The sequence below is a fragment of the Puma concolor genome, chromosome B1 (assembly GCF_028749965.1).
Source record: "Puma concolor isolate L17-30 chromosome B1, mPumCon1.1.hap2, whole genome shotgun sequence".
Lineage (NCBI taxonomy): Eukaryota > Metazoa > Chordata > Mammalia > Carnivora > Felidae > Puma > Puma concolor.
In genome coordinates, this window is record NC_141670.1 from 206,960,000 (window position 1) to 206,976,414 (window position 16,415).

At 62.8% G+C, this 16,415-nt stretch overlaps 1 protein-coding gene across 1 annotated transcript in view; it reads left to right on the forward strand.

Moving 5' to 3' along the window:
• Positions 1 to 16,158, forward strand: part of SLBP (stem-loop histone mRNA binding protein) — a 76,353-nt gene extending 60,195 nt beyond the window's left edge. Inside the window, exon 8 of the mRNA XM_086705646.1 lies at positions 16,078 to 16,158. Coding sequence (XP_086561772.1) covers positions 16,078 to 16,143 — 66 coding nt within the window. The 3' untranslated portion in view covers positions 16,144 to 16,158. The remainder of the gene's footprint in view (positions 1 to 16,077) is intronic.
• Positions 16,159 to 16,415: the final 257 nt, after the last annotated feature.

Consider the following 16,415-nt stretch of genomic DNA (forward strand, 5'->3'; position numbering starts at 1 on the left):
CTCTGCAGACCCGGCAGGGGCCAGAGGCAGCGCCTAGATTGGGGCCTAATGGTTCACGGGCAGATGTGGCCCCCCGCACCCTCCTGGCCCGGCACCAGACACGAAGGCCTCCGGGTGCCTTCCCTGACCCTCTCTGGACCCCCGCGGGATCTCCCTCAGGCACTGGGCCCGGCAGAAGCAGCGGGCCGTGTCGGGGGAGGAGGGACCGCCTAGAGCCCACCTGGGACCCTGACCCCACCACCGCAGCAGCCCCAGGGTTGACCCCAAATCCCACCTGAGCCTGAACCCGGCCACAACCCCCACCCATCCCAAATCCCAAGCCCACCCAGCTCGCCCCCACCCTAGTGCCTCCCCCTAACCCCACCCCACCTGTCCTACCCTCCGGTTACCTCTCTGAGACTTGCTACTGCTGGGGGTCAGGGGTCCGGGACCCTCCTGCCCTCCCCACAGCCTCCCAAAGCCCAAGAGACCCCAAATGGGAGCTGCCCACTCCTGACTATGGCTGCAGTCCTTGGAGGTGGACAGGTGGGGGGCGGGGGATGGGCAGGAGCTGCCCCAACCCCGTTGTCTGTTACCTGTTATCTCAGCCCGGGGCCTCGCCCTGCTCTCTGGGGGCCACTCCATGCCAAGCCCCAGGTGTCCCACCCGCAGCCCTGTGCTGGGGCAGCCTGCCCACCTGGGGGCCTGGGGGAGGGGCCGGCCCCTCCTCCCCAGACAGGGGCACAGAGTCCCCATCCCTGCCTCGGGACTCCTTTAGCCTTTGTTGGATGAACGACCCCTGTGCCCAGGACGTCGTCCTCGGGTTTCTGTCTAAGTTGCTCCAAGTCCTTGACAGACCCTCCCTGGGGACCCCCCCCCCGGATCCTGTGGCAGGGAGGGCTTTCCTGTTGGGCCCGTGAGCCCAGGAGTTTCTGTCGTGATGCTGCTTCGTGAACGCCAGTCCCAATGCGGGCTGATGGCAAGGGTGTCGCTAATGTCCCATGAAGGGCAGGCCAGGCACAGCTCCTCCCGGGCCAGGGCAGGGGGCAGGCCCACCACGCAGCACATCACATCCCCCCACGTCCTGTTGGTCAGGCCAGGTCTCTGGCCTGAGTCAGGGGGTGGGGACACCCTGGCCAGCCTCCCAGACAACCGTGCAGACTCCTGCAGAGGAAGCGGCTGTAGGAGCCTACACTGGGGGCAGGGCAGGGGGCTCGGACCCCTCGATTGCCCCTGGCCACCTGGGCTCGGCCCTCCACCTGGGGCCCCTCTACCCAGGCTCCGCCAGCACTGACCACACGGGCCAGGCCCGGGTCTGTGCCGCCTCTCACGCCGCGGGTGATGTCCTTGAGCGATGCCTTCGGAAAAGGCTGTGAGAGAACGAGTGGGGAGGGGTGTTTCTGCCCCACCTGACTCCAAGGGCAGTGTCGCTGGACAGAATTCTAGGCCGGCTTTCTTGGAAAGACCCAGCAGCCTGGCCTGTGCCCTGCAGCGGGGCCGGGCCAGCCTGCCTGCCGTCCTCTCTCCCCTTTGTTCACCGGTAGGATTGTGTTATGCTTCCGAGGGCCTAGAACGTCTCCTAGTGGGTCCGGGGTGGGAATCTGCTGGTGGGTTTTGCCGGGATCTGGTTCCCCCTCCACCCCGCTCCCTGGCAGCTGGCCCAGCAACCCCTCGGTCGCCACATCTGGGGCTCAGGGTGGATGGTCGTGCCTCGTGAGCTCCGTTTCCCCCTTGAGGAGTGGGATGCCCGGGCCCACTGGCACCCTGCTCTCCCATCTCCTGGGGCTTATGGAGCTTTCCCCCCAGTGCCACGTGGCCGAAAGGGACACGGAATACCTTGGGCTCCAGCCACCGTTGTCATACTGAGGTGAGCTCTGGGGACCTGCCCTCTCTCTTTGCAGGTCGAAGACAATTTACTGACCCTCCCAAGGGATCTCGGGGGCATCCAGCCTCAGAAGTCACTGCGCGAGTCCCGCTGCGGCCCTCCTGCCCCCAGCCCGCGGTGCCCTGGTGGTGGGGACCGCCGTCCCCTTTCAGGGACAAGGGGCGAGGCCCAGTGGGGCGGGGAGGCCTCCTGGAGGGGACTTGAACTGGAGCCGGTCCACCCGGGTCACTCCGCCAGCCCCTCCCCAGTCCTGCGGGCGAAGTGGCTTTTTCCTCCTCGGCACGACCAGGGGGACCTCTCCGGAGGCAGCCAGCTCTCCCGGTGGACACCGAAGCCGGACAGTCAGACAGACCGCCAGGCGGGAAGGCCAGCCCTGGGCCCTCGGACATCCTGGGGTCTCTGGGGAGGGGACGCCCTGTCTCCCCGGGCCGGGGGCCGTGCCCATCCAGGCACCGGGCTTCTCGCTGCCCGCCGGAGACGGAGCCCGTCAACGCTGCCCCCTCGACTTTTTTCTCCTCCCCAATTAATTAATTTAAATTGACCATTAAGTCAGCCGAGTTTTTGATTGATATTTTCATTAGCAGCCCTGTCCGACGCCCCAGGAATGTATGGTAATGTCCAATCTGCGGGCGGGCCGCGTTCCTCCTGCCGCACGCTGAGTTATGGCTGGCACCCTCGCGCGTCTCCCAGGGTAATTTGAATTCAGATGAGCTGCCGCAGTGTTCCGGAGCCTGGCGGCCGGCCGCTGACGGATGGCACTCGGGTTATCACAAGGTCACTGGTGCAGCCGCCACCCTCCGCGGGAGGGGCCGGCCAGGCCTCCGACGCTGGGGAAGGTGGGCGGCCGAGTGGACTCCCGAAAATTGCCCGTCCAGGGGCTGACGGAGCGCAGCCGTCCCCGGTAAAACCCGGGCGAGTCAACCTTGGGGCCCGTGTTCCCCGAGGCCATGGCTGGGCCTCACGAGGAATTAGAAACCCGCCCCCTGGGGGTCCACCTACCACAGCCCCTCCATAGCAGGGGCAGGGGCGAGAGCCTTGCCCGCCCCCCCCCCCCCCCCCGGAAAGCGCCGACCAGCGCGGAGCAGCTGCCTGCTGTTCGGGAGACCCCGGTCCCCGGTGACCCGGCTGATATTGAGCCGGGGAGCTGACGGTAGCCAAGTGTCCCTCTCCTGGGAAGGGCCACTGTGGGGGGCTGTCCAGCTGCATGACCACGGTCACCAGGTCACCTGAGCGCTGTGTGCCTTGGTTTCCCCACCTGTGCCACGGGGTAGCACCGCGCGTCCTGTTTGTAGTAAGGTGGGGGGCAGAGGTGGCAGCACGGGCACAGCGTGAGGGTCTCCGGACGCTCCCGAGCCCGTACGTGGGACCTCCCCTCTCGGCTCGTGCTGTCCGGCCTCTTCCCGCCACGCGCTGCTCTGGAGGGGAGGAGCAGCTCCGTCCTGCCCCCTCCCGGGGACCCTGCCTGCTGACCTCAGGCCTGATCCCCAGGTGTCTGCAGTGTGGCGGCCGACCCCGAGGGCTGGGACCTGCGCTGGGCCGGAGAGAGGCCGAGGCAGATCTCGGTGGGGGGGCCCTGGGGGCCCCGCGAGGAGGAGGGGCAGGGCTGCTTAGAGGGCAGGGTGGAGGGGCGGGGTGGAGGGGGTGGGGGGGCTGGGGGCACGGGGTGGAGGGAGTGGGGGGGGTGGGGAGGCCCCAGGGAAAAGGTAGGGGGTCCACCCCTGGAGGGCCCGGCGGGGGGGGGGGGGGGCGCTCAAGGGGCCAGTCCAACCACATCTGTCTCCAGCCCAGGTGTCCAGGCCTGAGCTTCGATCGTCACACGGGCCAGACAGTGTGACCCGAGGGTGGCCTGTATCCGGAGCCCGCTGCAGGGGTGCTGAAAACCGTGGGGCCGACAGGCCATCGGCCGCGGGTGCCCCGACAGAGACTGTGCAAGACCTGACGTCTGCCCCAGTCGTTGGGCCCTGCTGCGGTCTCGGTGCCAGAGAGGGTGGGGCCGTGGGTCAGCGGGGGTGAGGGCTGGGGGGCCCGCCCAAGCCCCCCGGGGCGCGGCTGCTGCTGGCTCTGTGGTGGGGACCCTGTGGGGCTCATCCCAGCCCCTGTCCTTGCCCTGTGCTGAGTGGGGAGCAGACGTGCGGCTGCTGGGGTCCTTGCTTGTCAGGATCAAGCCAGATACCCTCCCAGAACCGCATTCCCGAATCTTCCTGGTAGCTGGGTGTGGCCATGTGACTTCTGGCCGACGTGAGTGCAAGTGTCGGGTGGAACTTTGGGGGAAGCTCCTTACAAGTGGAAAAGCACCCCTACCCTTTGCATTTCTTCTTTCCTGCTTCCTGAGCAGAGGTGTGATGGCTGGGGCTCTGGCAGCTGTTTGAACCAGGAGGCGAACTCGAGGCAGAAGGCCACGTGCAAGGAGGTGGGGCAGGAAGACAGAGGCGCCTGTGTCTCCGATGACTGTGGGGCCCAGAACGGCCCGGGTGTGGCCACCTCCAACTCTTGTCTCCTTGAGAGATGAACCTGTGTCCTACCGAAGCCACTTTTGTTGGTGGTGTTTTTGGTGGGCTATCAGCCGGCACCGTTCCCAACCGAGGCAGAAACCGAGGAGAAATGCCCTGTGTGGAAACAGGGTGAGGCTCAGAGTGGACCCAGCTCGGGGCGGGGCCTGTGGGAGGCTCTGTGAAAGGAGGGTTCATTTCGTTCCCCGGCCGCGGCCAAGAACACTGGGAGCCACCTATCAAGAGAAAATGAAGCGACGCCTTACGAGGCGTCCCCGGGTTTTTAACATAACGTCGGGAAACGTGGAGACGCAGGACAAAATGTGAACACGAGGTGGCTGAGGGAGACCACGGGGTGAGGCCGGCGTGGCTCAGAGGGACTCCCCACGCCAGCTGAGGCCGCCCTCCACGCCCTCCCTGCCCGTGGGAGGTCCCAGCAGGTGAGACACTGGTGCCTGGTGGGCTGATGGCTGCGGGGGGCCCGGGGAGGCGGTCCTGGGACAGAGCCCGAAGGCAGGCGGCGGCGGGCAGGGCTGACGACCAGGAAGCGGCAAGTGGCGCGTCCCAGACGAGGCAGGCCCTGTGTCGCATGAAGGCCGGGACCACCGTGGGAGGGTCAGACAGCCGTGGCGCCGGCCCCCACTGTCGGGGCCCTGCAGGCACTGTGCCCTCCAGTGGTGCCAGGGGTCTCGGCCCCGCCAGGCGCGGGCAGCCCACCCCTGGGTCCAGCCCTGCCCGGCGCTCTCCCCCTCCCTCACTCCACCCGCTCCCCGTGTGGGGGGAGGCGAGGGCGGGCGAGGCCCTGGGAAGGGGGATGCTCTCCACCCGCCTGACGGCACTCCGGGAAAGTCGCTCACTGCTGCTCGTCCGGGGGTGGGGGGCAGGCGGGACAGCGCCCCTCCCCAGCTTCGTGAGTTGTTTACTTAGAAGGGGCCGGAGCCCAGGGGTGGCCTCTAGGAGGGCGAGGGGCTCAGCCCCCCGCCCTTGCGGCTGCTTCGTGGCTCCCGGGCCATCTGCCGCCGAGGGTCCCCAGTTACCGCCCCTGCTGACCCCCAGGGTCTCCCTTCCGGTGCCCCCACCCGGACCCAGCAGCTCAGGTCGGGGTGTCTGAATGCAGGAACCCGCTTACGTACCGGACCCATTAAGGTCCACTTCCCAGCTGCTGCAGGGAGTCCCTGAGCCCCCGGGGCCCCACAGCCCGGGGGTGTCTCTGCTTAGCCCAGCGAGGCCGCTGCTGGTCAGGGACCCGGTTCCTTCCATTGTCAAGCCAGGGTCGGCCCACGGCGGGACACGGGGGGCGGGTGGGTTGTGCCCGGCCGGTTCCGGGCTGCCTGGTGGTTCTGGCGCGTTCTCCTGTCCACACCTGACAGCAAGGCCGCTCCGTGCCAGGGGCAAGGGAGGTTTGGTGACCGTCTAGCAGCTGGCCAGCCTACCCCAAAGCCACCAAGCAGCCTTTCCTCCGCCTCACCACCGCCCCAACAGCGCCCGTCCTCTCCCCACACCCCAGTCCCTCTTCCCACCCCCCACCCTCTCCCCACATCCCTGCCCTCTCCCCACACGCCCCTGCCCTCTCCCCACACCCCAGCCCTTTCCCCACATCCCTGCCCTCTCCCCACAGCCCCCTGCCCTTTCCCCACACCCCAGCCCCTCTCCCCACACCCCAGCCTTCTCCCCACACCCCAGTCCCTTTTCCCACCCCCCGCCCTCTCCCCACACCCCAGCCCCTCTCCCCACACCCCAGTCCCTCTTCCCACCCCCCGCCCTCTCCCCACATCCCTGCCCTCTCCCCACAGCCCCCTGCCCTCTCCCCACACCCCAGCCCCTCTCCCCACACCCCAGCCCCTCTCCCCACACCCCAGCCTTCTCCCCACACCCCAGTCCCTCTTCCCACCCCCCGCCCTCTCCGCACACCCCAGCCCCTCTCCCCACACCCCAGCCTTCTCCCCACACCCCAGTCCCTCTTCCCACCCCCCGCCCTCTCCGCACACCCCAGCCCCTCTCCCCACACCCCAGTCCCTCTTCCCACCCCCCGCCCTCTCCCCACACCCCAGACCCTCTCCCCACACCCCAGACCCTCTCTGCACATATCCCAGCCCCTCTCCCCACACCCGCCCCCCTGCCCTCTCCCCACACCCCAACCCCTCTCCCCACATATCCCAGCCCCTGGATCCCCAGCCAGCAGGGCCTCTCTCCTGGGTCACCTGTCAGGGGCCTCCCTGAAGTGGGCACTGGGGGGCGGGCATGTTCTTTGGTCATGCAGGGTGTGGAGCTGGGGTGGGGCTCGAAAGGTCCGGGGTCTCTGCCCTGGGGCCCAGCCTCGGCCCAGGTGCTCCCTTGCCAGCAGCCCAGTCCCCACGTGTGCAGGACTCTGTGGGCCTGCGGCCTCCCTCCGCCGTGCACCGGCGCTCTGATGGCCACAGGGAGCCTGAGTGTGAAGGACAAGTTGAGGACTGCGTCGCCACGGGCGAAGCCAGGAGGCCACCCGCTGGCCTGGTAGCCTGAATGGTGCCGTGAAGGGACATGCTCCAGATCATTTAGATAAACATGTAAATGACCCCAAACTCATGGAGACAGTCTCCCGTGGCTTTTTCCCAGAAGATTGATAGTTTTGGCTTTTAGGTTTGGATCTGTGATTAATTTGGGGTCTGTCGTGGGTTACGTTACACACTCACCTGCTGTCCCAGGGCCATTTTTGGAAAAGGCCCCCCGTGAAGGAGCCCTGGTGTCCCATCAGAAGTGAATTGGTGGCGTGCGTACGGGGCCTGTCTCTGTTGCCCTGTCTCGCCCCCGTCACGTGGCCTCGATGACCGTGGCTTCACAGGAAGACTTGGAATCAGGTGGTGGAAGCCTTCCGGCCTTTTCCTTTCTGCCAGAAATCTTAGGCCATTCTAGTCTTTCTGCAATCCCATTTGACTCAGCAAGTTTTACCAAAAAAGGCTGTTAGTATTTTGATTGGGACTGTGTTAAATCTACATACAGTTTGGGGGAGAGCTTCTGTCCCAATGCGGTTGAGTTTTCCAACCCCTGGCCACGGTTTGTGTCTCTGCTTAGCTGCCTTCTGTGATTTCTCAGGGTCTGTGTGAGGTCTCGCTCATATTTCATTGGACTTCTCTCCATGCGTTTTATTTTTGGTGCTCATTTAAACAGATTTTTAAAAATTCATCTTCTAATTGTTAACTACCAGCTTCTAGAAGTAGAATTGAATTCTGTGTATTGACCTTGTTTCTTGTGATGTCGCTAAAGCCATTTGTCAGTTCTAGTAGTTGTGTTGTGGGTTGCTCGGTATGTTAGTTATTTATTGCTGCTTCACAAATCACCCTCAGAAGTTATTCGCTTAAAACAATAGCTGTTTACGATCTCCGTTTCTGAGCGTCAGTGGCCCATGTGTGGCTTCACTGGGGGTCTCTGGCTCAAGGCTGTCCTCACGCTGTTGGCTGGGGCCACGGTCTCATCTGATGGCTCCAGCGGGGTGGGTGGGGATCCACTTCCAAACTCACCCCCTGGCGACCCCCCCCACCCCCTGACGTGGCAGCTGCGGCCCCAGGCGAGTGGCCCAAGAGAGAGGGGAGCGGGGTGGGGATTCTTTCATGGCTGAATCCCCCCAGTGATGCCCATCACCCACGTGGTTCTGTCCATCCGACGTGAGTCACAACGTCCAGTGCACACTGAGAAGGGACGTAAGGTGTGAGTGCCAGGCCGTCCCACAGGCTTCCTGCCAGGCCAGGGTTTTCCACATGAACAATAATTTCATCAGTGAATAAGCGATAAGATTTTGAAACAAGATTATGATCTAATCATTCCCGTAACGTGTAAAGATATTGAAATACACTCTCAAGTATGAAAGGACTGAGAATAGCCCACCATGTCCCCTTCCTTTAGAAATTACTTAAAGGTGTCCTCCTGGAAGATGGATCAAAATAAAGATAGCTGACAAAAGGAGAAATGGCGTCCAAGGTCATGTTTTTAATGCACATGTGACCACACATAAGTTTAAAACCCAGGATGCGTGTTCACTTCTAAAATCGCTAACGAGAGGGGCGCCTGGGTGGCTCGGTTGGTTAAGCGTCCGACTCTTGATTTCGGCTCGGGTCACGATCCCACAGTTCGTGAGTTTGAGCCCCACGTCAGGGTCCGTGCTGACGGTGTGGAGCCTGCCTGGGATTCTGTCTCTCCTTCTCTCTCTCTACCCCTCTCCAGCTTGCTCTCTCTCTTTCTCTCTCTCTCTCTCTCTCAAAATAAACATAAAAATAAAATAAAATAAAATTGCTAATGAGAAAAAAGCAAGGAAAATCTAACTCTTAGGCCAAAGGCAGAGGTGGGGAGAACAGGAAGCAGGAAGAACCTGGCTCCTGAGGTACAGAAGCGCGACAAGCACATGTCTCGACCGCGGGCGAGGACGAGTTCACACGGCAGGGCAGCGGGCGTGATGAGTTGAACACCCGTGAAAACGTAACGGCGGTGTCTGTGTCCGGGTCTGTGCGGGACACAGCCTGGGCCGGTGCCCGCTCCCTCGCTCCAGCCTCCCCGTTGGGGCTGGGGTGGCCTCTGCCTCCTGCTGGGGACCTGACGTGCGTGCCGGAGACAAAACTGCACTCACGGGGTACGAACAAGCGGGTAAACACGGAGCCGAACGGAGAGGGGAGCTACTCATCCTTTGCCACGCGGCAAGTTAGCCCCAAACTCAGCAGCTCAGAAAGTAAACGTAGATTCTCTCACACTGTCTGGGGCCACGAATTTGGGAACAGCTTAACTGGGGGCTCCGGCTGGGGTCTCGCGCCGGGTGGCCGGGAAGCTGTCCGCTAGGGCTACGTCATCTGAGGGCCCAGCCGGGGCCGGGGTCCGCAGCCAGGATGCCTGGCTCGCGTGGCTGTTCCTCCACTCGTGGTCTCTCTGGGGTGGGGGTGGGGGGGGCTCAGCGCCTGCGTCCTGCACCATCACTTGTCCCACCCTCCGCGGGCCACCACGTCCAGCCCACACTCAAGGGACAGGCGTTCAACGCCTCATGCTGGACGGAGGGGTGTGTGGGCATTTAAGAAGGTCCGCAGGCTGAGTGTAATTAAAGGTAGAAGCTTTAAATTGGAGAAAAGGTAAATTTCTATTGACCGGAGGTAAAATCCACAATGAAGAGATCAGAGGCATAAACTTCTAGGTGACGAACAATATGGCATCAAAGCATTTGAAGGAACGGTGCTTCCAACAGCAGAGGAGCCGCCGCAGGGATACACTTGTGGTGCCCTTGGCCTGATCAGGTGTATGGGAACCCGTGTGTGTGTAGGATCTGAGTAAAATCGCTCAGAGCTAATTTAATGTGTGTTCATATGTACCAAGCTTCACGCTGCGCATCCAGAACACCTTCATTTTCAGCATTTAAGGAACCTTAATTGAAAAGCAGTATCTGACGGCCCACAAAGAAAATCTCAATGAATTCCTCAAACAGAAGTGACACCATTTATATTCTCCGGCTACAATATAATAACGCTAAGAATCAATAACGAAAGCCAAACCAACTAAACAGCCTCACAGCCAGCTAAAAATTTAATCTCTTTCTTTATTCCTTAAATCACCATTGATTCAAACAGGAAACAAAAGCCCAACCATTAAGGGCAATTCAGAAAATAATGATATCGAGAACATTACACATCAAAACTCACATGCTCTGGCCTTAAATTTGGGTATTAACTTAAACAAATGAGGACGATAACGAACCGCCTTTGAATGACGGAGCCAACTCCTGCAGGTGCCCCCCTCGCCCTGCGACCTGGGCGCGCACCTGTCGGGCTGGGCTCCCACACCCGCGCCGGCCCGTGAGGCCCCACCTGGCACATCGCCCGTTTGTCGTTTCACATTTCGTTTGGATTTGCTGTGGCTCGTCGTCCTCCGGGAACCATCTCCTCCTTGCTTTTCATAACAGGACTCCCGGAGCGAGCCTGTGGCCCGCCTCACAGCCACGTGACCAAGTTTGGCCGCGGGCCGTGGCTAGACGGGACGCGTGTGGCTGAGGCTGTCCCTGCCGCCCCGCGGGGTGGCCCGGCGCCCCGGGGAGGGTAGGCGGCCGGTGAAGTCAAGGCCAGCTGGTGTCTGTCAGAACAACCGGCCCGGTGTCCCCCGAGCATCTCCGCCGGTACCCCCTTCCCGCTCCTCCCCCCAGGCCGCAGATGTGGTCGGTGCCTCTACGCGCGCGGCTCCTGCTCCAGCGCCTGGTAATGTTTCCGTGCGTGCAACTGACACAGATTCACCTGCCCGCGGACGCTCATTGGTAACCCCACGACTAACCCTGCCGGCGCTTTCCCGGTCATCCGGGGACCGCACAGAGCAGCGAGGAATCAGTGTCGGGACAGGCATGTCCCGTCCCGGACGGAGGCGGCAGGAGGCCACGCCCCGTCTCCTCGCTTGGGCTCACGCTGTAAACACGGGTCCTTTTTGCTGTCCGTCTGGCGCGACGTCTCCCGCAGTTTTGTGCTTTCTGTTGGTGACTCCACGGCTTGACACGGCTCCCCTCCCCGCCCCCGCCGCGTGCCGCTCAAGTCCCCCCAGAGGCCGAGATGTGCCCGCGGAGGAGACCCCGTGTCAGGCGGGCTCCGTCGGGGCGCGAGGTCCGCTGACGCCGGCGTGGGGACTCTGTGTGAACGGGTCGACCACGTGTTAGATAAAGTGTCTTCAGACGGAAGTCCGCACCGAACACGGCTCCGTGCTGAGCCGCGGATGAAAACGTGACCCGACGCTCCCAGGGAGCCGACCCTGCGTTTCCCCGGGAGCCGGTGTTCCCGCGTTGACGGAGCCCGGCGGCCGCGGACGCCACCAACGGACTGCACGTTCTGCGCTTACCCGCGGCATTGGGCCACCCTGCCTACCTTCCGCGGCCTTCCAGCTGCGACCCAGTGTGGCTCTGTCTCCTGTGCCGTTCTGGGTGCATCTTCTGTCCCCCTCTCATCCCTCCTGCGGCCACCGACCCACACAGGATGAGCCTGCCCGTGGTACCTGGGAGCCCGGCCACGTGGGCCCCGGCACGAGGTCCGCCCACACCCCGGGTCCCCGGTCCCTGGCCAGGGGACTCTGCCAGCGCTGGCATCTGAGCAGTGAGTGTGTCTGATTTTGCATGAATCCGATTCCTGTCGGGGTCGACCTCTTCATGGAGAGGTCAGCCTCCCTCTGCAAATCCCCCGCTCACTTACTCTGTTCTGTTTTCCAACTTTTTCTTTTTCTTTTTTTTTTTTTAAATGTTTTTATTTATTTTTGAGACAGAGAAAGACAGAGCATGAGCAGGGGAGGGTCAGAGAGAGAGGGAGACACAGCATCCGAAGCAGGCTCCAGGCTCTGAGCTGTCAGCACAGGGCCCGACGCGGGGCTCGAACTCACGGATCACGAGATCATGACCTGAGCCGAAGTCGGACGCTTAACCGACTGAGCCACCCAGGTGCCCCTCCAACTTTTTCTTACCAGTTTCCAAAACTTGCTGATGTGGCCTCAGCCTACGTGTGGTCCGAGCTATGAATACGGCTCTGTCGTTCTCCATGCGATGATCCGATCACCCTTCATTCCTCGTGTTTGAGAGATTAAAAAGCAAAACACCAGAGGTGGCTAGTTAGCACGTACACTCTTCTCATTTTTTGAGATGATCATGTGGTTTCTCTCCCTTAGGCTCTCGGTGGAGCTGAAGACGCGGACGTGTTTTCTGAAGCGCCCCCTACTTGGCCACGGGGTCACTTAGGACACAGTTAGAAGCATTTCACTTAAAATGCGTGGATCTGTACTTGTGCACACGTGTACCTCTGTGCACGCACACCTGTACGTGTATACACACGTATCTGCATTTTCTCGTCCGGGTTCTGAATCTCTCTTCCGTGCTGTCTGCATGTGCTTTACCTTGGCATCAGCGTCATCCCCGCCTTGTGAGCCAGGGTGCGGACTTCTCTGTGTTTTCTGGAACGGCTTACGGCAGGCAGGGGAGTCGGAACGGCTTGAGAAGCCTGGGGCTGGCTGGCTCTGGGGCCTGGCGTGGGGGATGCTGGACTTTTCAAGTCACCCACTTTGATGCATTTTCTGGATGGCGTTTTGAGTACTTGCTCTGGGTTACGTGGAGGGGATGTGGGAGGCCGGCTGGGGCGGGCGGCCGTGGGGTGCCGTGAGAAGCGTGAGAACAGGAGCGCGGGGAGGATGCCTGCATCGGGGGCTCGGAGAGGGCCGGGCTCGGCCTAGCTGGCTTGGGGTGGAGAATCAGCCTGGGCTGGGTGCGCTGGTGGTGGGGGTGCTGGGGCCACTGAGCGCATTTGCCTGAATGTGAGCCCCCACCAGCGGGAGGCCTGGGTGTTGGGGGGGGGGGACACTGAGTCTGCAGAGGTGGCCGGCTGGAGAGGCCAAGGACGGAGAAAGAGAGATGTGCCCTGCTGGACTGGAGCCCCTCTCTGGCCCCCAAGCCAAGGGAGGGAGCCCTCTCATCCTCCAGGCTTGCTGCTGGCATCGCCTCCCCCAGGAAGCTCTCCTGGGCGCCCAGCTGGCTTCTCTAATGACTTGGAGGTTCCTGGTGCCCGGCCGAGCTCTTGCCAGAGGACACGTTGGCTTGAGGGGGGGGACGGGGACCCGGGGGGCACCTGTGCGTACGTCCTGCCCGCGTGGGCAGGGGGGTAGCTGGGTACCTCGATGGGGAGGCTTCTCTCAGCCCCCGGAAGCCCAGGTCCGGTGGGGGTGGAGCCCGCGGCCCCGGAAGGGGACCACGCACGACGTGGGGCTGGCCCTGCTCCTGCCACTGCTCAGACCCTCGGTCCCTGGGGAGCGAGAGCCACTGGCGGGGGCGTGTGCGTGTGCACTGTGTGTTAGTGAACTGGTGTAGCTGGGCAGGTACCCGTGCCCTGCCATCTGCCGCGTGTGTGTGGGCCTGAGTGTGCGTTTGAGGGTGTGAACACACATGTGTGGGCGTGCTGGAGCGACCGAGCGTGTGCCCGCATCCGTACAGAATGGTACGGGCGTGTGTGTGTGTGAGCGTGTACTTGTGGGTCTACTCCGTGTGTGCACACAGCGTGTTCATGCACATACTCGCCTGCACAAATGTGTGCACACACACACAGGTCACTGCAGCACACTCAAACCCACTAGCCTGTGTGTGCTTGTGTCCGTTCCCTTGTGTGCACGCACAAGGGCTGCGTGTGTGTGCACGTGTGGCCTGTGCGTGGCACGTGTGAGCACGTGCGTGTGCCGGTTCACGGGTGTCGGAGGGGCCCCGGCTGTGGGCACAGGTGGACGCTGGGCGTGGCCTCACCTGGCCCCCCACGGGCTTCTCTGGAAGGTCCTCGGGCGGGATCCCCCGGGCACGGCCGCTGTCCCCTTCACCATCAGAGGCCCCCACGGGACTTGGTGTAAATACAGCAATCCCAACTTCAGGTAAATACAAGATGCATCAAAAGATTTAAGGCACCTGTTGTGTATTAAAAGAATTATATCTTGTTTATGGTTCGGTGTAAAACGCACAGCTGATTTATGTAGCGGCTGGCCCATCACAGAGGAAATCCTATTTCAATCATAAATGGCAGGGTTTGATTTAAGAATTCATTCTTTAATGGGTCTGCAATGTTCAAATTTAAACCCATTCAATTCATCAGCCAAATATTCAATATGGGGCACAGGGAACTCATTTAGGCAAACAGAGACTTTTAATATAAATTTTCCGGGAGATTTCTCCATCGATTCCGCAGTTTAGTGCAAAATGATTTGTGCGATACATTCTCGGGGATCAATGCTGCCGGTCAATGGCTCCTATAAAACCGGCCCCCCCGCCCGGCGCGGGTCAAGGGACTTTGGCTCTCGGGGCGCTGCCGGCCGGCGGATGCGGCGCTCGGACAGGGTCATCGGCCGCTGTGCTTGTGCTGCGGCCCGCCCGGCGGCAGGGGGCCCGCCGAGAATCTCAGGCTGACCTCGGGGCCGGCCCGTTGTCCGCTGAGCGGACGAGACCCCGGGGCTCGGGAGCCGGGCTTCCACGGAGGCCCGGCCCTGCAGCTGACAGGTGCAGCCCGGCCCGGTGGGCGTCTGGCTGTGTCTCTCGGGGCCCAGCCTGGGGCAGAGACTGTCCGGCTGGCAAAGTTGCTTGTCCTCTCTTGAGCCTGCGGTGCCCAGGAGAGGCCCTGTCGGCTGCACCCTGGGAGCTGGTTAAAGGGCATTTCGGGCCAGGCCAGAGCCGCCCTCCATGGCCGGGGCCTGGGTCCGAGGGCTGGTCTCTGGGACAGATGAGGAGGCAGACGAACTGCAGATATCAAGGCATCAGACTGGGGTCTGTCAGCGGGAGGGTCTCCAGGGGTCCAGGGGCTGGACCCCCGGCCCAGGCTGAGCAAGTGACGCGAGGGCGAGGAAGGAAACGACTGCCTACGTCGTGTGCTGCCCGTGTGCCTGGCCCGCACCGAGTGGGAAGCCCCAGGTGGCCCGGGGCCCTGTCCTGTGCCCTGTTTCCTAGGCAAGGTGGCTGGGGCCTCTAAGACCCACCCGAGGTCATCAGACAGGGATCAAAGCCACGAGGTCTGGGCTAGTGCCTTGCAGCTGGAGTGGGCAGGAGAGGCCGGGCCATTCTCAGCAGCATCATTAGGGGGCAGGGGCAGTGCCCACGGTGACTGGGCATGTGACAGCCCTGGTGGAGGCCCCTGCCCCCACATAACTGTCCCGGAGAGGGGCCACGCTGGACCCTCGGGGCCGCAGGAAGGATGGTCCCAGGGCACCAGGGCCTGGGACACGTTACAGGCAGGGGTGCTGGGCTTCCCTGCCCTTACTGCTGGGCACGACGCGGCCAGGTAGATGGCTTGGGGGGCAGCTGAGGGCCGCAACTCTGGGCCAGGTGCACTGGCCCCCAACGTACCAACCCTGGGGCAGGAGGGGCCCTCAGGATGCTTCTCTCTCCCCCATCCCATGACCTGCCCCACTGCATCTGGGCCTCCTCCCCATTCCCCCCTGCCAGCACTCCCTGTGCTCATCCAGGACCCGGCCTCAGCATGGCACTGGGTGTATCTTACTTGTTGGTTCATTCATTTATTCGTTCGTTCCATCGTTCATTCATTTGTTCACCCATCCCTCAGCTGTTTGCTTCCTCTGTGCCCTGAGATGAACCCTAACCCTGCCCGACTAGGACCCCCAGTTGAGAGCTGGCAGGTGGATTGAGGCGTGGGGGGCTCTGGGGAGCAGCACCGTACGGCTGTGTGCCGGTGGGTGGGGTGCGGTGGCCCTGCAGGGGGGTCCCGGGCAGGGGAGGAGCAAGTCGGACGCAGGGCAGCCTGAGTGCTGCAGTGGGGATCGTGCGGGGAGGTCAGCAGCGACCCTCCGGGGTCACAGGTGAGCTCAGGCTCAGGGGAGCCCCAGGGGGGTGTGGCCGGAGCACCCACCTCAGTGGCCTCAGTGGAAACTCGGGCTCCTGGAGACGCCTGCGTGGGCACGGTCGGGGCCTTCCCGTGAGCTGAGGGGGGAGGGGACAGGGCCCCTGCCAGGCCCTCAGGTGGGGGCTTCCTGTCGCCAAGGCTGGAGAGCCGCCCTTCTCCGAGGTGAAGAGGGCTCTGCCCTGAACTCGAGGCGAGTGTGAGTCCGGGCCCGTGCTGCCCCCACCCTGCCCGGTGGCCCTCGTCTGAGCAGGCCAGCTGCCTCGGCGGCGTCCCTGTGCACGGGGACACGCCAGGAATGAGAAGCAGAGCCCATATTGATTTCATTTCCAAATTATTAATCAACTTCACAGCTCAACAGAAATATTGTATTGTTCAGCTTGGGCAGGTCCAAATGGCTCTCCCTCAGGCGAGGAGCAGGGGGCCGGTGAAGGACAGCGGGTGATAAACGTCCCAGCCTCCGTAGAGGCCGACGGGCGCCCACGAGGAGCTCAGAGCGCTGGGCCCTGCCCACACTCAGCCCTCCTATCTGACCAGGTGAGTGCCGGGAGGAGGCTGGGCTCGGGGTGCCTCGTGGGTGGCACTGCCAGCTGGGCAGGGGCCCGAGGTTCTGGGGCCCCGGCCCCACCTCTTCTGGCCCCTGGGAAGCAGGAGGGCAGTGGAGAAGGAGGGGCAGCATCCCATCGGGGCTCCATGAGGCGCCACCCTGCCCGCAGG